The following is a 20865-nucleotide window of genomic DNA, read 5'->3' as shown; positions in this document are numbered from 1 at the left end:
GAAATATTGGAGTATTACGGGTTGAAATTGCTGAGAGGTACTGAGAGGTGAATAAATGGATCGGGAGGTCAGACTCGTTGACTTGGTTATTGGCGTGTCATTCTACCCCAATGGCATGGATTATTGTTCACAATATCGATCACTGGATTGTCTGGCTAGGACTTGATTATTTACAGGTCGCCGTCATATAGCTGGAATATTGCTGAGTGCGGCAAGCAAACAAACTTAAGCAATACCACATGTAAACATTCAAATGACTGTTTGTGTCTGAGGCCTATGTGCTTACTGTAAGATTTTGCCAACAGGGCAATCATTTGTTTTCAGCAATTTCATATTTGACATTAACGGTAATACTAAAATGGAAACTTTAGGCTGGGATCAAGAGGTTACAATGTGTGACATGGCTGACTGTAGGTCATCGTGACCTGATACCTTGATTAATTCCATACATGGTGGCTGCGATATGGTTGCGATATGGCTGTGATATGGCTTAAGAGTTTTGTTATTGCTATGATATTGTTGCAATATGGCAGCGATATGGCTGTGATATATCTGGGCTTTGGTATGACTGTAATTATAGCTGAAAAATGGCTGTGATATTGCTGCAATATTGCTGTGATGTTGCTGTGATGTGGCTGCAGTATGGCTGCAATACTGCTCTGATATAGCAGCGATTTGCTTCTGATATGGCTGCATGTGATATGGCTGTGGTATGGCTGCGATATGGCTCGATCTGATATAGCAGCGATTTGCTTCTGATATGGCTGTGGTATGGCTGCAATACTGCTCTGATATAGCAGCAATTTGCTTCTGATATGGCTGTGGTATGGCTGCGATATGGCTCTGATATAGCAGCGATTTGCTTCTGATATGGCTGCGATATGGCTCTGATATAGCTGTGGTACAGCTGTGGGGTTATAGAGGCATGAAACAACGAAGTTCACTCACTTACCCTTCCCACATTCTGAGTCTGTGTTTATATAAAAATTTATGCAAGTGCTCCCAGTTTTCCCTGCAGAAAACTTGACACCGGGCAGGTTCAGATCTGTATATTGCCCTCATGTTCCCTTTACACGTCTGCTGCTGCCTCGCGGCCGCTTTACCTTCATATCCACTCTCATCAACGGCTGCTGCCGAAGTGTTTTGTTCATACAATCCATGGTCATCTCCCTCCTCTGGCAATAACAGGCAGTTATAAAGTTCACATCCCCTCTTTATCGTTTCCTCTGTTGTTTTTTCTGTCTGCTTTTTGCCTTAATCTACAAGTACGTCTGCTCCACCTATGCAAAACTACAAACATATTCGCAGTGGTCATAACGCTTCCACCTCCCTTGGCTATGACATTCAGTCAGTTGGATGCCAGTTTACTTTCCTTCCTAGGCTCTAGGTAGATTGTAATGTTCGCGTCTGCCACTGTGCGTCTGCCATTCTGTGCGTGTATGCTTGTGTCTGCTGCCATGCATCAGATAGGGAGGTAGGTTGTGCACATGTTGGAGCTGGCGGTGGGGCGGGCAGTCGGTGCAGAAGTGGGCTTTATCAGTGAAAGGGAGAGTCATGAATCAAGAAAGTGGAACTTGTTGTTGCTGACTGTACAGAGCTGTTGCCATCAAAGCTTGATGTGTCTTTCTTCCGTTGTGATAACTAACCATACATGTTCCTCTCACGTTTGATTTGTCAAGTAGCGTGGAGTTGCCTCTCAACCTTTACCACTATGATTGAGTCAGGGCTGTTACTGTTGCTGCCGCAAGCTGTGTAGAATAATGACCATTCCTTTAAGGCAAACCTCATACCTCAAGTCTGGACAACTTTAACCTAGAAACCCCTCTCAGATCACCTATCAACACTACACCTTAATGGCTGGCAAACTTAGAGTGTAGATTTTATTTTGTGATTGTATTTTTTCTCAGTCACATGTTTCATCCCAAGCTTGTGATGAAGGAATGATATTAGTGACTCACGCAACAAGACGCACTTCCACTATCCTCCTCTCACCACAAGCCACTTCTTGTGTTTTTGTGGTCAACTCTGATATTCGATAACTGGATTATACACCATGGATTTTGGATCCCCTGCCTATGGTTACCATGACGGTTCTGTATCCTATCAGATCTGTGCAGATGAAGTTCAAGATGTATTATGGGTAAGATTACCATATATGGTGACCGATATTTTTTATGTACTGACGTGATTTGAAATATACAGGCTAAGATTTATATTAAGATGTCAGACTCAATTAACATACATGAATATTGGACTTCATATGTACTTTCTTTGATTTTAATGCGTTATTATTAATTGTTGGATTACTTACTCAAATACCATATATGGTAAACTCAATTTGGTAGTTTTGTATGTCCAAGAAATATGTGAAGATTCATGAATGAATGAAATGAATTGTAGTTGGTAATTGACTTTAAAGACCAGAATGCAAATATATAATACACATGCATGATAATTTCTTTTTAGATATTTGAAACTTAATTTTATTCTGCTTGCTCCCTGCGTGCGGCAGGAGAAATGTGACACATTTACACAACACAACTGGCAGACATGTAAATATGAATTATGTATTCTGATCATGACACTGTATCAGCATTGTCAGACCTGTTGTCTGACACACTTGTGATGTGTAATATTTGTAACAATACTATTAACTATTCCTTAACTGGCTATAAAGAGAAAAATATTCCTCATTTGGCTGTGAAGAGAAAAATATTCCTCAGTTGGCTGTGAAGAGAAATATATTCCTCAGTTGGCTGTGAGGAGAAAAATATTCCTCAGTTGGCTATAAAGAGAAAAATATTCCTCAGTTGGCTGTGAAGAGAAAAATATTCCTCAGTTGGCTGTTAAGAGAAAAATATTCCTCAGTTGGCTGTGAAGAGAAAAATATTCCTCAGTTGGCTGTGAAGAGAAAAATATTCCTCAGTGGCTGTGAAGAGAAAAATATTCCTCATTTGGCTCACGGTGAAGAGAAAAATATTCCTCAGTTGGCTGTGAAGAGAAAAAATATTCCTCAATTGTCTATGGGTGAAAGATTTTTAGGAAAATGAGAATTGTTTATTATATTTGATCATAATGTGAGACACATAATATATACAAATATACGTAATTGTCAATATAACACAATACATAATAAAATTTCACACAATTTTATTTACATACAGTAGACCTCGGTTATAACGAACTTGAGGGGACCACTAATTTTAGTTCGTAATAACCGTAGTTAATTTTATGCGTGTTCGTTATAAACGTAGTTTACTGTATTTCTATTTCAGCTGTGTACAGTATAAACTACTGTTATAACGACCCCAAAGGGACCACCATTTTAGTTTGTTATAACCGTAGTTCGTTATAATCCTATATACAGCATATATACAGCAAATAAACGGGATAAAAAACTCCAGTTCCTTATATCCGTCAGTTCGTTTTAAACGTGATCGTTATAAACGTAGTTTACTGCATATGGCATAATAATCAGACGTATGATATCGTTGTATAGCTTTACAGGAAGATATAGGTCGAACGTGAACAGTGCACAGAGCCAGAATGAAGAACGTGATGTCACATAGTAGTGACGTCACTGGTTTAACCTGTGTTTATCTCACATGACTTCTATGATGCTCACTAGTGACTTGCCACTGACTTATGGTAAGAGTCATCTCCCCTTGTGTACCAGAACTTGAAGGAATGACTGGACAAATGGAATTGAGATGGGTGGACATGACATGACCTTACATCACTCAAAATATATATCTGATTTATTTTTAATCTGCATGTATTTTGTTTTTAATCTTACAGAAATTACATAAGTGTATTTGCAATTAATTGCATCCTTTAAACACTAATTCTGCCGTGAAGATCTAGGTCAGAATTGGTCTTCTGCAACCCATGCTTGTCATAAGAGATGACTTATGGGATCGGGTGGTCAGACTGCTGCCTTAGTTGATGCATGTCATCGTATCCCAATTGTGTGGATCGATGCTCATGATGTCAGTCACTGGATTGTCTGGTCCAGATTTGATTATTTGGATACCACCGTCATATAGCTGGAATACTGCAAAGTGCAGCATCAAACAACAAATAAATAAACATCCAAATCTTAAGATTCTAAATAATGTATACCTCATGTACACATTCTAATGATCATTTTTTTCAGTGTGTTGGATTCATGTTAATATTTTGCTAACATTTCTGTCAGACTTGTTTCAAACAACAACAAACAAACAAGCTTAAACACAAATTAAGATTTGACTTATTTGCTGTATATTGTACATGTCATGGGAGTACTAAGTTAAGAACAATATGTGAAGCCCATTTCTGGTGTCCCCCGCTGTGATATTGCTGGAATATTGCTAAAAGCGGCGTAAAACCATATTCACTCACTCACTCACTAAGTTAAGAAAATATGAAGGATATATGTGGAGACTGTGGTTTCCTATTGAACTGTGGAATGTTACGTTGTGTTTCTTTACTGGATGGTGGTGGCCACTTCACCATGTTCGCTCAGCAATACAAGGGTGGGGTGGCAGATCCCGGTTCGGGAAGTGTTTACAAGGCTACATCCGGCTTGCCTGTAGGAAGCCCTGAATGGACTCGTCCTTAATTGTACGTTTAAAAGTTTTGTTTTAAAAAACACTGACTATAATTTTGATTCATGAATGAACTTTGAAAGAAGCTATGGAGCCTGGAAACAATACTTTACTCTGTCAGATGAACGAGGTACATGATCAGGCGATGTGTTTTCTGATATTTATAGGACCAATAAACAAGTTAAGTTTGTTCGAGGTGTTATTTGTGATGGAGTCAGCAATATTCCAGCCCTGCCATGGATGTACAGGACCTTGTGGCAGTGTTGTGTGTATGTGCACAGTTGTGGCAGCACTGACTGACTAGTCAGTTTGTTATTTACATGTGCTGGCTACTGTCACTGAGTTAGTATTATGTGGAGTGGGATTTGACCACAGCTATAAGTTATCCAACCTTTACTCTAGAGATCGTGATATATTTTAAAATCTAAAATTTTGTTTTTACCTTAACTTACTATTACATAAGCACTGTAGACACTACTACTACAACCTAATGCTACTGCTGCTGCTAATATTGCTGCTGCTGCTACTACTTCTATTACAACTACTACTACTACTGCTACTACTACTACTACTACTACTACTACTACTACTACTACTACAAGTCAAGTTGTTCTGTTCTTTGTCAACAGGTTTGAAAGAGTCATAATTTATATATTATTAATGTAGAACTAGCTTGTCATAATATGGCTTTAATACTACCAGTGTGACTATAAATTTTAACTCGATTATTTACAGACTGCTGTCATATAGCTAGAATATTGCTGAGTGCGTCATGAAACCACAAACGCAAACGTTTGTGTTAACTAAAGAAGCTTGATTTCACTTAAAATGAATCGGAACAATCTATTAGCTTTATCCATCCTTGACAAGAAATGAGTGAGAATGTTGTGAGTTGTACTTGGCTTAAAAAACAAAAGCAAAATTTGTTTTGAGCTACATTGTTATAAGAAATTGCACTTTGACAATGCACCTTGGAGTATACAAGAACCGCCGTCATAAAACTGGATTATTGCTGAGTGCGTCATGAAACAACAGACAAAAACAAACAAATCTACTACTACTACTACTACTACTACTACTACTACTACTACTACTACTCTACTACTACTACTACTACTACTACTACTACTACTACTACTTCTACTACTACTACTACTATTGGGGCGGTCGGGTAGCCTAGTGGTTAAATCGTTTGCTTGTCATGCTGAAGACCCGGGTTTGATTCCTGACATGGGTACAATGTGTGAAGCCGATTTCTGGTGTCCCCTGCCGTGATATTGCTGGAATATTGCTAAAAGCGGCGTAAAACCATACTCACTCACTCACTCACTCACTCACTCACTCACTCACTCACTCACTCACTCACTACTACTACTACTACTACTACTACTACAAGAACAACTACTACTACTACTACAACTCACTCACTCAACCCCCAAAAAGGAAATAAAACAGTTCAATTATAATAATGCTATAATAATACAAATGATGAATAAAGCAAAGAAACAACAGCTTGACTGACTAGCACCATTGCCTTGTTTAAACCTAACCTTTCATTCAGAATAAAATAGATGTAAATTGCTTGCCGCTAATGTTACCACACTATTCTTGTGTGCTGTGCCTGGTAATGGTTGACATGTTACTTTGGTTGGGCTTGATACGAACATTAATCACCTCGCTGACATTAGGGGAGCAGGACCTGTACATTATAGCCATGTTAAAATGGGACACTCTAAATTTAGCAGTTTGACTGAAAAAAATGGGACTCGGCATGTATTTTTGTTTCCAAAATCTTGAATAAACGATGAATAAGCAGTGGCTGCATCGGAGGAAATGTGACATTTACAATCTTAAACACGCATTTATAGGAATTATCTCATGCCTAAATTTACAATATTATATATTTGTAGTTAAGTGTTTTCATTTAGTGCTGGTTGCTGTTCTACTTTCTTCTTCTTTAAAAAGCACCCGCTTGATAAGGGTGTTAGAACCTACACCATTAGGTAGCTCCTAATTGTAATAAAGAAGTTGCTCATCCATATATCTTATCCTTACTTAGTTCTGCTTCCTGTCACATCTCTGAGTTGGGAATAAAGACATATGGAAGTTGCTCTTTTGAAATGCTTGAAAGTTACTGTCAGAAAGTAGGTCAAAAGGGCAATATGGGCCAGACAAACCAGTGATTGATACTATGGGCAACGTCCAATGCCATTGGTTGGTTGGTTGGTTGGTTGGTTGGTTTGTTGTTTAACGCTGCACTCAGCAATATTCCAGCTATATGACGGTGGTCTGTAAATAATCGAGTCTGGACCAGACAACCCAGTGATTGATATCATGAGCATCAAATCCACGCAATTGGGATCGATGACATGCATCAACCAAGTCAGCGAGCCTGACCACCCGATCCCGTAAGTCGCCTTTTACGACAAACATAGTTGCCATGCCATTGGGGGACATTGGCGCACAAACTTGTCACAGAGTCTGATCACCGTTTTAGGGTTAGGACGGGTAACTCGAGTCCTCGGGTTGGATGGGTGTTGAGTAAGACCTGGGTACCCACAGGACTACCCGGACCCATGGTAGTCACGTGATTATTGTTTAAAGACAAAAATTATCTAGAACTCCATGGTTACACTGCTAGCCACTAATGTTCACAATTCTTTCTGCCTATGCAACCATTCCTTCTGACTTAAATTTGTTTGAATAACGATAAAACTTCAGTCAACTTCAGTGTATGCATGACCAGATTGTTTTATACGAGTATCTAAATACATTTTGCCAAGGCTATGGTCAAACTATTCCCAAAAGGACATTTTGTTCCTATCTCTTGAGACCATCTGCAGGGTTGCAAAGAAGTTGCTCATCCATATATCTTATCCTTACTTAGTTCTGCTTCCTGTCACATCTCTGAGTTGTGATTAAAGACATATGGAAGTTTCATTTTTGAAATGCTTGAAAGTTACTGTCAAAAAGTAGGTCAAAAGGGCACCTGCTTGGTAGGTTAATGATCCAGCAATATGGGCCAGACAAACCAGTGGGGTCGGGTAATAGTGGGGTGGGTACCTGGTAGTAGACTCATCCCAGCCCTTCATCCCATCCAACTTTATGACCTGTTAGGACAAGCTGCAGAGAGTTTGGGGCCTATTAAACTCCACTGGAAAAGTAAATGCTTGTATGTTGTATGTAAGACAAGATGGAGGGTGGTTGTTTTTGGAAGCAGCATCCTCGATTGTGAAGTCTAGCTTCATATCTCAACTGTGTTAGGAGAAATATCTGAGACCCTTTCTCCATTTGATTTTTTTTCGAGAGACACACTGCTAAAAATATCTATCCAATCAAATTATGGTCATAAGTGTGAGAAAGTCTGTGTTTGTTTGTTTGTTTCTTTATTTGTTGTTTGACGTCACACTCAGCAACATGACAGCGATGTGATGGCGGTCTGTATATATCCAAGTCTGGACCAGACAATCCAGTGATTAACATCATGAGCAACCAATTTTGCTCAACTTCACCTGATTGGTGACCTGTGAGATGTGCAGAGGAAAATGTGCCACCGAAAAAGTGAAACAGGTCATAGACATTTACTACTTTCGTAATAGTATGAAATCCACAAACATGCAGACATTTCTAGAAACATGATGGTGGAAAACCAGAATTCGAATCATGATGCAGCTAGGGATCAAACCACTAACCTTAAATCTCTCCAGACAGACACTCTATCCACTGGACCATGGTGGCTCAGGGGAAGTAGCTGTATGATAGTGAGTGAGTGAGTTTGGTTTTACGCCGCTTTTAGCAATATTCCAACAATATCACGGCGGGGGACACCAGAAATGGGCTTCACACTTGTACCCATGTCGGGATTCGAGCCCGGGTCTTCGGCGTGACGAGCGAACGCTTTAACCACTAGGCTACCCGACCGCCCCCTGTATGATAGATACAGGGTTGAGGTATTGTGAAAGGTGAAACTGTGCAAAAGGCTCTTGTCAGTGTACTGGTTCAACTAGTTTGGTTCGTTTCTGAGCTGAAACACTGATAAGAATCTGTTTGTCTGGCACCTCCTTAGCTAAAACAGTTACATTGTAATCTTACACGTTGTGTGGAGACTTTATCTTCTATGATAAGGAGAAGGGAGACAGGTATCCAATCTCATTAAAATCAGACCTTAGTTCTCGCTACCTACCGCTAAACAAAGATCTGAAGACATCCCATGAGGGGTCACGTCAGAACGACCTTTCATCCGACCAATCAGAGAATCACTTAACAGATCATGAAAGTGTTAGTCGGTATGTGATTTCTAATCATACAACCTCGAAAACTTTAACACAGGGTATTCCGAACGATAGTTACGGGCTTAACGACTGATTCGATACAATCTAGACCATCTATTAGCCATTCCAGAATGTTCTTTTGTTCAGGTATCAAATTTTTAATCAATAATTTGTCAAAATATGTTTCGAAGCGTAATCGCCAATTTGAAATAAGTGCCGTAAAGCACGAGAAAGCTGCCTTCTGATTGGTCATCCCATTGGTCAGTCAAAGTATGCGCAAGGTCGGTCTGACGTGACCCGTAATGGGATGTCCTCAGATCTTTGTTTAGCGGTAGCGAGAACTAAGATCTGATTTTAATGAGATTGGACAGGTATCCAACGATCCACTGATGAGGGGGGGGGGGGGGGGGGGGGGGGGCGCTCTTTGAATCAGGAGAACATACTACATGGATGGTACTTTAGTGGTGAGTTTGAGTTTTGTGTGGGAACAGAGATTGAAGGGAATGAGTCTGTCCGTCCGTCTGTCTGTCCATCAGTCACCTTTTATGTCAAAACCATCACTCTTATATGGTTCAACATTTCTTTGCAAAACTTTAAAGCAAGTGATGATCTGGTGTCTTTTGTTATTTAAGAAGTGGGGTTTTTTTGCAAGTAGGGTGAAATGATTAAGTTTTAAGGGTTGGGTTCATTCTTGGAGGATAACTTATTAACTGTCTATTATTTGTTATGAATCTTTGTAACATATAATCCTTTCATTATTTATCCAGGAAAGTTTGCTAATTTGCCACGCTAGTTAGGACTGGTGCAAATAGTTTTCACAGAAATATAACTTTATAATTACAGTTATATGTATGTCATTCAGATTTGCATTCTGGGGTATAAACGTTCCTTTGGAACTCAAACACATAATGGTAGTTCCTTTACTTAGTTTCATCAATCAACACATTTGTTCCCTTTTTGGTGTGTCTGTTCCTCCAAGATGGAACTTCTGTTATTAATCCCATAAAACTGTCTAAAAGAGGGTGTTCCGTGATAAGACAGTCTAAAAAATGAGGCATGGCTTTTGAGGGGGGAGGAAAATGAAGATATATCTTCATATAAAAGTATAAAGCGTGACGAGCGAACGCTTTAACCACTAGGCAGGGTAACATCAAGTACCATGTGTTAACACAGAGATGGTTTATAAGGGCGGTGGAGGTATGGAGGAGTGGGACCTTTTGTCAGTGTTTGAAACAATTTTAAAATCGCGTTTTCCTTCATTTGAAATAACGCAAACAATAACTTGAGAATCTACTCGGAGAAAACTGAATATGTAATTAGTAATATAGAATATTAAATGCCAGAAAGTCGGGCAGGTTGAGGAAAATTTCATGGATCCTGACAGAAAAGTTACTAGCCCCAGCTAGGCAGGCAGGCAGTTATTTCGGACACTGCCTATGTAGTCTTCCATCAGCACTAAACGGTAACCTATAAACAATAATATCTCCAAGAATTGGAAGACCTATTCTACCATTCACAACTAATGGTGCGGTCGGGTAGCTTAGTGGTTAAAGCGTTGGCTCGTCACGCCGAAGACCCGGGTTCGATACCCGACATGGGTACAATGTGTGAAGCCCATTTCTGGTGTCCCCCGCCGTGATATTGCTGGAATATTGCTAAAAGCGGCGTAAAACCATACTCACTCCCACTCACTCTCCTAATGACAACTGGAACAAGTTTGGCTTCAACACAAACCCCAAAGACATACGTAAATGTACCAAGGATGAAATAGCTCCATGTTCAGTATACTGTTCCGTCACCACTAAACAGTAACCTATAAACAATAATATCTCCAAGAATGGGAAGACCTATTCTACCCTTCACACCTAATGACAACTGGAACAAGTTTGGCTTCAACACAAACCCCAAAGACATACGTAAATGTATCAAGGATGAAATAGCTCTCTCTGCTGCACTGACCTCTGTTCCAACAAGGGCACCTGTTGGAGGGCTCCACCCTGACACTGCATGAAGCACAGGTCTGAAAGGGCACCTGTTGGTCTGGCGTTTCCCTTTGATACAAGGTACTCACATGTGCTATGTATTGAGGTGATTCATGCTTGGTGCTGGCCTCTCTGTTGGTTCTTTAATGTCAGTGTATATCAATGTGAATATACACTCCTGTTGGGGCAGTTGTTCTGTTATGGCAAGGTGCTTACCAAGTGGAAATTCTTTCCCTCGGAATGCATATGATCCAGATTTGAATCTCAATTGATCAGACAAACCTGTGATTAAAATTTTGCTCATTTGATTTTTTGTCCATCATATTACTGTCAGAGTGGTAAAAGTTTCTATTCACCCCTCAATACCATTTGTTTTTAATTCATGCTTAAAATTTAAAAATAACTGACTATAAAAGTCCAGTTTCCACCCTTGCCGAACAAGGCTGGTATTATTAATTAGTTATATTTTAGCTGGACTAACAAGTCTATGCATAGTCCAATCAAAATCTCACAATGAAATCGAAATTAGGTTCGTAAACTGCACGCAGAGTTCGGTCGATTGCAGGATTCCATTGTCAACAGATATTTTCCAAATCTTTTCATGTTTTCAATCAAGGTGGTCATGTGATCTGATGCACTTCGCGATGTAAGACCCGTTTTATCACAATATAGATCTTGATCGTAGATCAGATCATCATAACTGGGTGCCGCCATTTTGTTTGACGCAAATGGAAGTGATACGAGAGGTGGAATCTGTTTGGTTCATAAGAGAGGCATTGAGGGGACATAACTCGTTATAACCACTGGTGGTGCTACGATCAAGCCCAGAAATTCCAGCCTAGTTCGGCAAAGGGTGGAAACTGGACTTTTACAGTCAGTTAACTCTCTTGCCTCGGGAAGATGGGGTACCATTGCCTAGTGGTTAAAGTGTTTGCTTGGCCCAGGTTCGATAACCCACATGGGTACAATACTTAGCCCATTTCTGGTGTTCCCCGCAGTGATATTGCTGGTATATTGCTAAAAACGGCGTACGGCCACACTAACTCGCTCACATCGCCAGGGATTTCATTAATTGGTTCTCCTCCAGAAATAATTCAATCAAATGAAGGCGACGGTGAGGTATTAGATAATTTTTGTTTGTTTGTTAGTTGGGTTCTGTCACACATAGTCCAGCTGCATCTAGATGGTGTGTAATGACATGAGTCTGAGCAAGACAAACTAGTGGTTGATATTATGAGCAGCATCCCTCTCTGTCAGGGTAGGAATACCAGCAACACAGTTAAAGTGACCTCAATCTCGTGGGTATTGTCTGCATCTCCAGGCCTTGTATTTCAGTAAACCAACACTGAACCCTAGATCCATTCCCATGGTTCTCGTGTTCCCAAATTACCCGCCTTTGATTTTCATTTACATGAAAAATACCCAAAATTTCAATGTAAAAACCCCACAAAAGTTATGCTATCAAGGTGGCAACAATAAACTTTTGTATTCACAACTAACAAACAAATCACAACTTGGTAATTTCTTACAATCTTGTGTCATATTCCTCTGGCTGTTGGCTGTTGATTTCTCAATTTCAGTTCTAAAAACATTTAATGTGACTCTGTCCAATAAAACAGCAGCCTAATATGTTTATACAGTTATGAGTATGAAAAGAAGGTATTTCTTCTCATATTAACAGCAGTTAAGGTATTGAATAACCGATAATGTTGCATTTTTGGCAGTTAGTAGAATGTTTAGCAGTTTAGAGTTGAACTCTCATCGCGAAAGTTTTTACAGTTTTGATGTTAAATTTTCGAAAGTTTAATTTGTGCCGCCTTCCCTCCCCCCCCTCAATGTCACAGATAGCATTTGGTGAAATTTGGTGGGTGACTTGGCTTATTTTGTGTCGTCATAACAAAACAGTGGAGCTGATGTCTGGTAGTAATTCCATGATCGGTAGGCTAAAGTTAGACCACTGTGAAAAGAAACAACCTTCACTCTGACTCTGTTTATACTCAAGTTTCGTTAAAGTTTTGTTGCTTCCAAATAAAAGAATGTCAGATTCTCCAGATGTGTAAATTTTGACATTAACTTTGGCTTTTTTTCTTCTTTTTTTTTATTAATGCCCCAGCTATTCCAGCTATGTAATGGCGGTTTGTAAATAATTGAGTCTGGACCAGACAATCCAGTGACTGACATCATGAGACTGTTTCCATGCAGTTTGGATACGATGACATGCATCAACCAAGTCAGTGAGACGGATACCCAATCCTGCTAGTCGCCTCCTATGGCAAGCATGGTTTGCTGAAGACCTATTCCAACCCTGATCTTCACGGGTTTTAACTGTGACTTAATATGGCCATGCCCACTATTGGACGAAAATACTGGTATCGTTTTTTATTTTCCAATTTGCCTCTGAAGCCAAAAGAAAAATGCTTCAGAAGCTCTCCATTGATGATCTCACCAATATTATCTCTCAAACTGCTTCAAGTAATTTCTGTTTGGTTTCTATGGCAGCCATATAAAAAGAATATTTTTGGTCATTGGTCGTTCATTTTTGGAGATTATTTGATGAAATTTGGTATGGTGTGCATTAAGCTTCAGCATAATTAATGTCCATGAAAATAATGGCAAGGGACAAGTTCAGGCTAGTGGACCCAAAAGAATTTGGCCCAGAATGAACGTTCAGCTTGCACAAGGTGAGCTACAGAGCGCACACCATCAGTCAGATACGACTGATTGCAAAGCCAAGTGACATTAATTTCTGTCTACATGTTATGGACATACAGAAATTTATCAAGACATGCTCAGAGGCAGTGAGTGACATTCAGCCCCAAGTCTGCGGCAAATATCATGAAAATGTTCCCAATTTATGTTAGTATCTTTAACAAATAGGTAATGTTATGGCTATGTAGAAATAACTCGTATTGCACTGATAACAGGACGAATAAATAGGAAGGGGTTGTAACGCTTAGTTTTATATTATGGCACTGAATGTTCTCTCAAAATACAATGTTAAGATAAGCCTCCATCTGAATTTAAGAAAATAAGAACCTTCTGAACAAAATACCAACCCCTTCCTCCCCCCTCCCCCCCAGTTTTCCTGCCAGGGGCACTCTGGTGAATCTGGGATAGACCCCTGACATAGTTGGCAGAACTGTAAACTCAAGGAGAGGAAAGTGTCCTGAATGTGTTGTTTCTACATGGGCATAACCAGTGTCTTATCCACAAGGCAGAAAGATAAGACAGCCAACCAATTGGTTTCATCATCCAATCAGATTTGCTGGCTTTTGTTCAATGTTTCACAATAAAAGGTTTTGGTGCATTTATTAACACACATTGTCATTTAGAAAGTGCTCAAATGTAACAAATGTTATATTTGGGATAACACTTCCTGAGTAAAGTACAGATTCTCATACTTTTTGGGTTGAGTCCCGTCTGGGATTCGAACCCACACGACCAGAGTGAGGCACCTAATGGCAAGCACACAAAGTCAGCGATCTAACCCACTCAGCCGCCGAGGCTTCCACAAAATGAAAATCCCACAACTGGTAGTCTAGATCACGTACTTTGAGTACAAGAATCTGTACTTTACTCAGAAAGTGTTATCCCAAATATAACATTTGTCATGGTGTATTTATGCCTAGAATGGCATTGAACATTGTTGGAGTGAGTGAGTGAGTGAGTATGGTTTTACGCCGCTTTTAGCAATGTTCCAGCAATATCACGGCGGGGGACACCAGAAATGGGCTTCACACATTGTACCCATGTCAGGAATCGAACTCGGGTCTTCGGCGTGACGAGCGAACGCTTTAACCACTGGGCTACCCGACCGCCCCGAACATTGTTGGAAGACTGATGACACATGTTCTATTTCATTCCTTTTCTCTTTTCTATTATTGGGTGTTTTATATCAAGGCTTTTCTGAATGATAAGTCCATTGGTGTATAGTAATTCTATCCTTATGATTGGCAAGTCTAGTGGTGTATAGTAATTCTATCCTTATGATTTGGCAAGTCTAGATAAGCGGACAGTACACGGAAGCCAATCTTCTGTGGGGACAACTTGTTCTTATTATTTATATAATCTAGATTTGAAGGAATAATTATTGCCTGAGAGACTTGTGCAAGTCTAGAATTTGGGCTTCGTTGGTATCACCATGTTAGTTACTTGTGATCAGGGAAACCATACCATTGTGCCTGTGAGTGAGTGAGTGAGTGAGTGAGTGAGTGAGTGAGTGAGCATGAGTAAGGATCCACACATTGGGGTTATGATGATATGCAATCAACACAGGGCCTGATCACATGATCTCCCTCTAGTCAGCCCTTACACCAACCATATGGAGGTGCCCCGTGAAGATCCGGGGTAGAAGGTCTTCAGCAACCCATGCCTGCCGTAAAAGGCAACTATGCTTGTCGTAAGAGGCGACTAACAGAATTGTGTGGTCAGACTTGCTGACTTGGTTGATGCATGTCATCTTATCTCAATTGCGTGGATTGATGCTTGTGACATCAATCACTGGATTGTCTGGTCCAGAATCGATTATTAACAGACAGCAATCATATAGCTGGAATATTGCCAAGTACGGAGTTAAACAAAAGAAACAAATCAAACAAAACAAAGCAAACAGAGTTAATTTTTGCCGATCCTTGCATTTAAATCCTGTAGAGTTATATCATTGGGTGTGTCTTGACCGAATCACTGGTCGATTCCAAGAAAACGTGTGTACAGCTGAATGCTGTTTCTGGCTTAGTTTACGAGAAAATACACAGGGTAATCTTAAACCCTGGCTATAAAACAATGTCTAGCAGAACAAAAAATACTATTTAAACGGTAAATCAACGTGTCTGGTGATTTTTTTATCTCAAATTCACCCGTTCGTTTGCCTGACTTCGCTGAAGGGGTACGGTGTACGGTGCTAGAGGGGGCTGTGCATTATACATGGGTGCGCACTATACTCAAGAAAATACGGTACCTAGGACCCATTCCGACTTTCTGGAAACAGTTTTGTTACTTTTATTTAACATTTGTACATATGGACTTTAATGGTCATGGCGCATGCATCACACTGTGGAATGGGGCCCACTACAGAACATGAAACATACCCACCCTGTCTGCTACAGGCATGCAAGAGTTTATCGGAAGTACAATAACAATATTGTGATGTGAGCCATCTTCTGCTCCTTACCTTCGGCATGGAGCCGACTATTCCTGTATATCTGACGTGTTTGGATTGTAATGAAGGGACCCATGTGTCATTCTGTGAATTCAGGGAGAGGTTCTATCTCCTGGAAGATAACACTTTCTGTATTCCATACTCTAGCAGAGTTGTAGGTAAAAGCTGGCAAACAATGGATTGCAGGTTATTCCAGAACCATTTCATTTATAATAAGGAACTACTGAACTCCTACCACTTTCTCCTGGAAGATAACACATTTTATTACTTGCCCGTGAAGAGTTCACCCGTTTAATAAACATATAGCTGTATTACACATTGTGTAATACCAAAACGCATGCTTATGTACTCTCGGAACACGTTTCACGAACAAATATTGAAAGCTCTCAACATCCCTTGGCTTATTCAATGACGTATGGTATTAAATTCATACGTTTAAACTTTTGACGTCTTTGAAGTATTATTCTGTAAAACTCAATTGGATTATGCTGTGGATCATGTAGGTGTCACCCTATTCACACTCAACAGTATAATTCTAAAAAGTTATAAATGGCAAGTAATAAATAAAATACTAAACTCGCTCCCATGTAATAGTGTCAATAGTTGCTTTCGCTCATCAGAACCCAGATCTATTCACTCGTTTCATAAGATTGGTATTACACGGGAGCTCGTTTAGTATTCTATATCTGTATTCCTTACTCTAGCAGAATTGTATGTAAAAGCTGACAAACAATGGATTGCAGGTTATTCCAGAACCATTTCATTTATAATAAGGAACTGACAACCTACCGCTTTCTCTTGGAAGATGTGAAGCCTATTTCTGGTGATATTGCTGGAATATTGCTAAAAGCGGCGTAAAACCAAACTCACTCACTCTTGGAAGATAACACATTCTGTATTGTATTCTCTAGCAGAGTTGCAGGTAAAAGCTGTCAAACAATGGATAGCAAGTTTTTCCAGAACCATTTTATTATCCCCCGCTGCGAAGTGGAAGGGGGATATAGGCATGGGAGCTCTCCGTCCGTCCTTCTGTCCATCTGTTCATCCATCATGTTTCATGTCTGGAGCAGAACTGAAAAACCATGAGAAGTATCTTAACCAAACTTGGCACATAGATAGGTCTAGTGGTGAACTGGTGCCTTTTGATAGTTTGGGATTGTTGAAAAATTACTTTTTTTCAAGTTTCCATAGTAACGACTTTGTCTTAGGCTGAAAATGTATGAATATAAGTATTTCATGCTTGTTTATGATAAAGAACTGACCACCTGCTGCTTTTTTTGGAAGATAACACTTTCTGTATTCCTTACTCTAGCAGAGTTGCAGGTAAAAGCTGGCAAACAATGGACAGATTCCTGAACAATTTTGTTTATAAGGGACCACTGAATAGTCTGATAACTTAATAGGTGAGGTGAAATGGGGTTTAAAGTGGCGTCCAAGATTATTACACTTATATAGCGACGTGCATGTACGTGTGTGTGTTTGTGTGGCTGCTTGTACTAGTCCGGACCGATGCCGATTTATAGTGCTAGCTCACTGAGATACCATGCCGCAGTTTAACATGAATACCCCAGTATATTGACTCCTAGCCGACCAGTCCTTGTTTTAGCCCTTTAATGCCGAGTGCCAGACAGGGTAACAACAAGTACCATCTTTTAACGTCTTTTGGTAAGATGCGGTCGGGGATCGAACCCCGGACCTTCCGCTCTCTGGGCGGACTATAACTTAATAATGAAACAGGATCAATTTTCCGTCACTACTTCAAAACAAGCAACTTAAGTGTTCTAAGAAGGAGATCAGGCAAAAAGAATATTTCAATGCAAATGTTTCCAGGACATACCTACTGACCCAATTGAATCTCAAAGACCTGAAACATTCTTGTTGAAAGTATTTTATTGATTTTTTCTATTTCAACCTACTGACATGCTGTCCAACGAACAATTATTTTTTTTTAAAACCTGATGTTAAATTATTTTCCCTAGTAACAAAATAAATAATGAAGATGAAATGATCTCAAAATATTTGGCATTAAGTGAAATACTGAAATGAAGCACTGTCGTGAGGGTGTTTGTTTTACAGTTGATGACAGAAACATTACAAAAATTTAAGACACTGGAGTCTAAGTTATTTTATACAGAACCAGTTAGACCAGACTTTCATTTCACCATGTGACCCATTTAAATCTGGAAGACCTGAAACGTTCCTGCTGGAAGTATTTTTTTAATTTAGGAACTTGACCAAATTTTCTGTAATAAAATACATCAACCCCCGCCCCCCCCCCCCCCCCCCCCTCTCTCTCTCTCTCTCTCTCTTACCTCCCCAACACACACAACATACACTCTTTCTCTCTCTCTCTCTCTCTCTCTCTCTCTCTCTCCCCCAACACACACAACATACACACTCTCACTCTCTCTCTCTCTCTCTCTCTCTCTCTCTCTCTCTCTCTCTCTCTCCCAACACACACAACATACACTCTCTCTCTCTCTCTCTCTCTCTCTCCCCCAACACACACAACATACACTCTCTCTCTCTCTCTCTCTCTCTCTCTCTCTCTCTCTCTCTCTCTCTCTCTCTCTCCCAACACACACAACATACACACTCTCTCTCTCTCTCTCTCTCTCTCTCTCTCTCTTACCCCCCAACACACACAACATACACACTCTCTCTCTCTCTCTCTCTCTCTCTCTCTCTCTCTCTCTCTCTCTCTCTCTCCCTCTAAAAAGCACAGCCAAAACAGCAGACACAAGACATAAAATAGAAGAATTCTGGCCTGGGTCCGTCTGCGCTTTCATTTCAAAGATGGTTGTGTTTTTTGGGGACCTGCAGATCTACTCAGGTGCTCTAATTAAGATATCTGCTGATCTTGCACACTTCTGAAATATGGGGTCTTGACATACGTACTGTCATAATTAGTGATGAATACTTGTGTTGGTTTTTGTTTTCATTGTTAGCATGAAATCGGTTTGAGTGTTGTGATAGCTGCTGTCGGAGACAATTACAACACACAGGCCTTGCTGGTTCTCATTATAGCTGAACTGGTGAAAGCTGTGACATCCTTGGCTTGGCGATGTGTTGTTTTGGTGTATGGGACTGAGTGTTTGGGCAAGTGGAAGAACAGACTGATGTTTAATGATCTGTCTCTTCTTGGTATAATGGTTTGTTGTTTAATGCTGTGCGCAGTAATATTCCCGCTACAGATGGTGGTCTGTATATAATGAGTCTCGACCAGACAATCTAGTGATTGATATTATTAACAACGAAAAATGTCTTTTTGTAATTAGCGACCTGTGTGAAACTGAGACATTGTTTTTGTGTAATTAGTGATTAACACCATCAGCGTATGTTGACACACTATCAACCATGTCACTTTGCCTGACCACCCAATCAATTTTAGTTGCCTCTTACGACCAGCATAGGTTGCTGGGGACCTATTCTAACTGGAAGGTCTGATTTTGGTCCAGCCATGTAGACTTGGGGCTTTAGATTCAGAGTAACTCCCGCTTTTCGTAGTAGACTTTAAAGAATCTGGTGCAGGTTTCGGGTTTCTAGGTCCTGATTATGAAATTAGTAGTGAGTGAGTGAGTTGGGTTTAACACCGCTTTTAACAGTATTCCAGTTATCAGCTTATCTGTATTTTACTGTTAAATTCCACAACTTGTTACATGTCCTTCATTTTGTATGGAGGGGGAACGGGTGGCCTAGTCGTCTAAGGCGCCGCGATTTGCTGTGCAGAGTTGCATCCCTTGGGCACGCCAGAAACCTATGATTGTGGGTTCGAATCCTGGTTCGCCCAGATTATGTTTCTAGGTTTGTCAGCACCATACCCCTGCTCGTGGGTTTCACTGAAGTGGTAAACGTCTTAGACCTGCATCACTTCTGGCTTTTCTCCCACATTAAGCTGACACTCATTTTGTATTGACACGTAACCTCATGATAGCTATCTCAACCTAATTCATTTTTGAACATATGTAATAGGGCTGCAACAAGTCCAATGTTCTACCCACCCGACCTGAGTAGCGGGTTACCCGTCCCAGCCCTAATATAGAAATTATTTGTGGATGTTTTATAAGTGTGAATCAAATGGACAGGCTACCAAAATTGAATTCAAGTTGAATAGGTCTTTCTCTTGTGGAACTACAATTAAGAACTACAATCTTTTCAAGTGAAAATGCTTGTTATATAACCAGAGCGTGTTCATTGGGGCTGGGACAAGTCCCGGGTACCCAGGTACCCATCCCCCTATTACCTGACCCTACCCTGGTGGTCTCAGGAGATGTCTCAAAATGTCAGATTGGGAACATTTTTAGCATAGCACTGGCAGAACATAGTTTGATACATGTATTAAACAATCTGGTCATTCATACACTGAAGTTGAATTAAGTTATACCTTTATTCAACCATATGAAAAATCAGAAGGAATGGGTGCATTGTCCGAAAGAAATGCGAACATAAGTGACTTGTAGTGTAGCCATAGAGTTCTAGATAACTTTTGCCATTTAACAATATATTACGTGATTAACCACGGGTCCGGGTAGTCCTGTTGGTACCTGGGTCCTACTTAGTACCCACCCGACCCGGGTACCCGAGTTACCTCTCCCAGCCCTAGTATGTATTTGTAAAGACATCTATCCCGTGTTGGAAAGACTGATCCCAGGCCTAGAATCATGACACAGATTGTCACTGTTTGATCGAGATGACATACTTACATCAGGTCACAGATGAGGGGGTGTGAGCCACTTGATGCAGTGGATGTTGAGAGCTCACTCTACATACAAGGAGGCAGGGTTCATGTTTCAAAGACTGATGTAAACAATAGTGTGTCTGAATAATAGGGAGGCGGTGGGGTAGCCTAGTGGTTAAAGCGTTCG

General features: G+C 40.3%; 1 protein-coding gene across 8 annotated transcripts in view; it reads left to right on the top strand.

Annotated features, from left to right (window-relative positions):
* The window catches only part of LOC139464938 (RNA-binding motif, single-stranded-interacting protein 3-like), a 331624-nt gene that overhangs the window by 45615 nt on the left and 265144 nt on the right, over nt 1–20865 (top strand). Inside the window, exon 1 of one of the 8 annotated variants that reach the window (XM_071246550.1) lies at nt 1445–2140. The exons of the other annotated variants lie outside the window; for them this stretch is intronic. Within the exon in view, the coding sequence (XP_071102651.1) occupies nt 2054–2140 (87 nt within the window). The 5' untranslated portion in view covers nt 1445–2053. Of the gene's footprint in view, nt 1–1444; nt 2141–20865 lie in introns of those variants that run through there. 8 annotated transcript variants of the gene reach the window in all.

Source organism: Haliotis cracherodii, unplaced genomic scaffold (genome assembly GCF_022045235.1).
Source record: "Haliotis cracherodii isolate W230 unplaced genomic scaffold, xgHalCrac1.p SCAF_17, whole genome shotgun sequence".
In the NCBI taxonomy this organism is placed as follows: domain Eukaryota; kingdom Metazoa; phylum Mollusca; class Gastropoda; order Lepetellida; family Haliotidae; genus Haliotis; species Haliotis cracherodii.
This window is presented reverse-complemented; position numbering and strand designations above follow the sequence as displayed.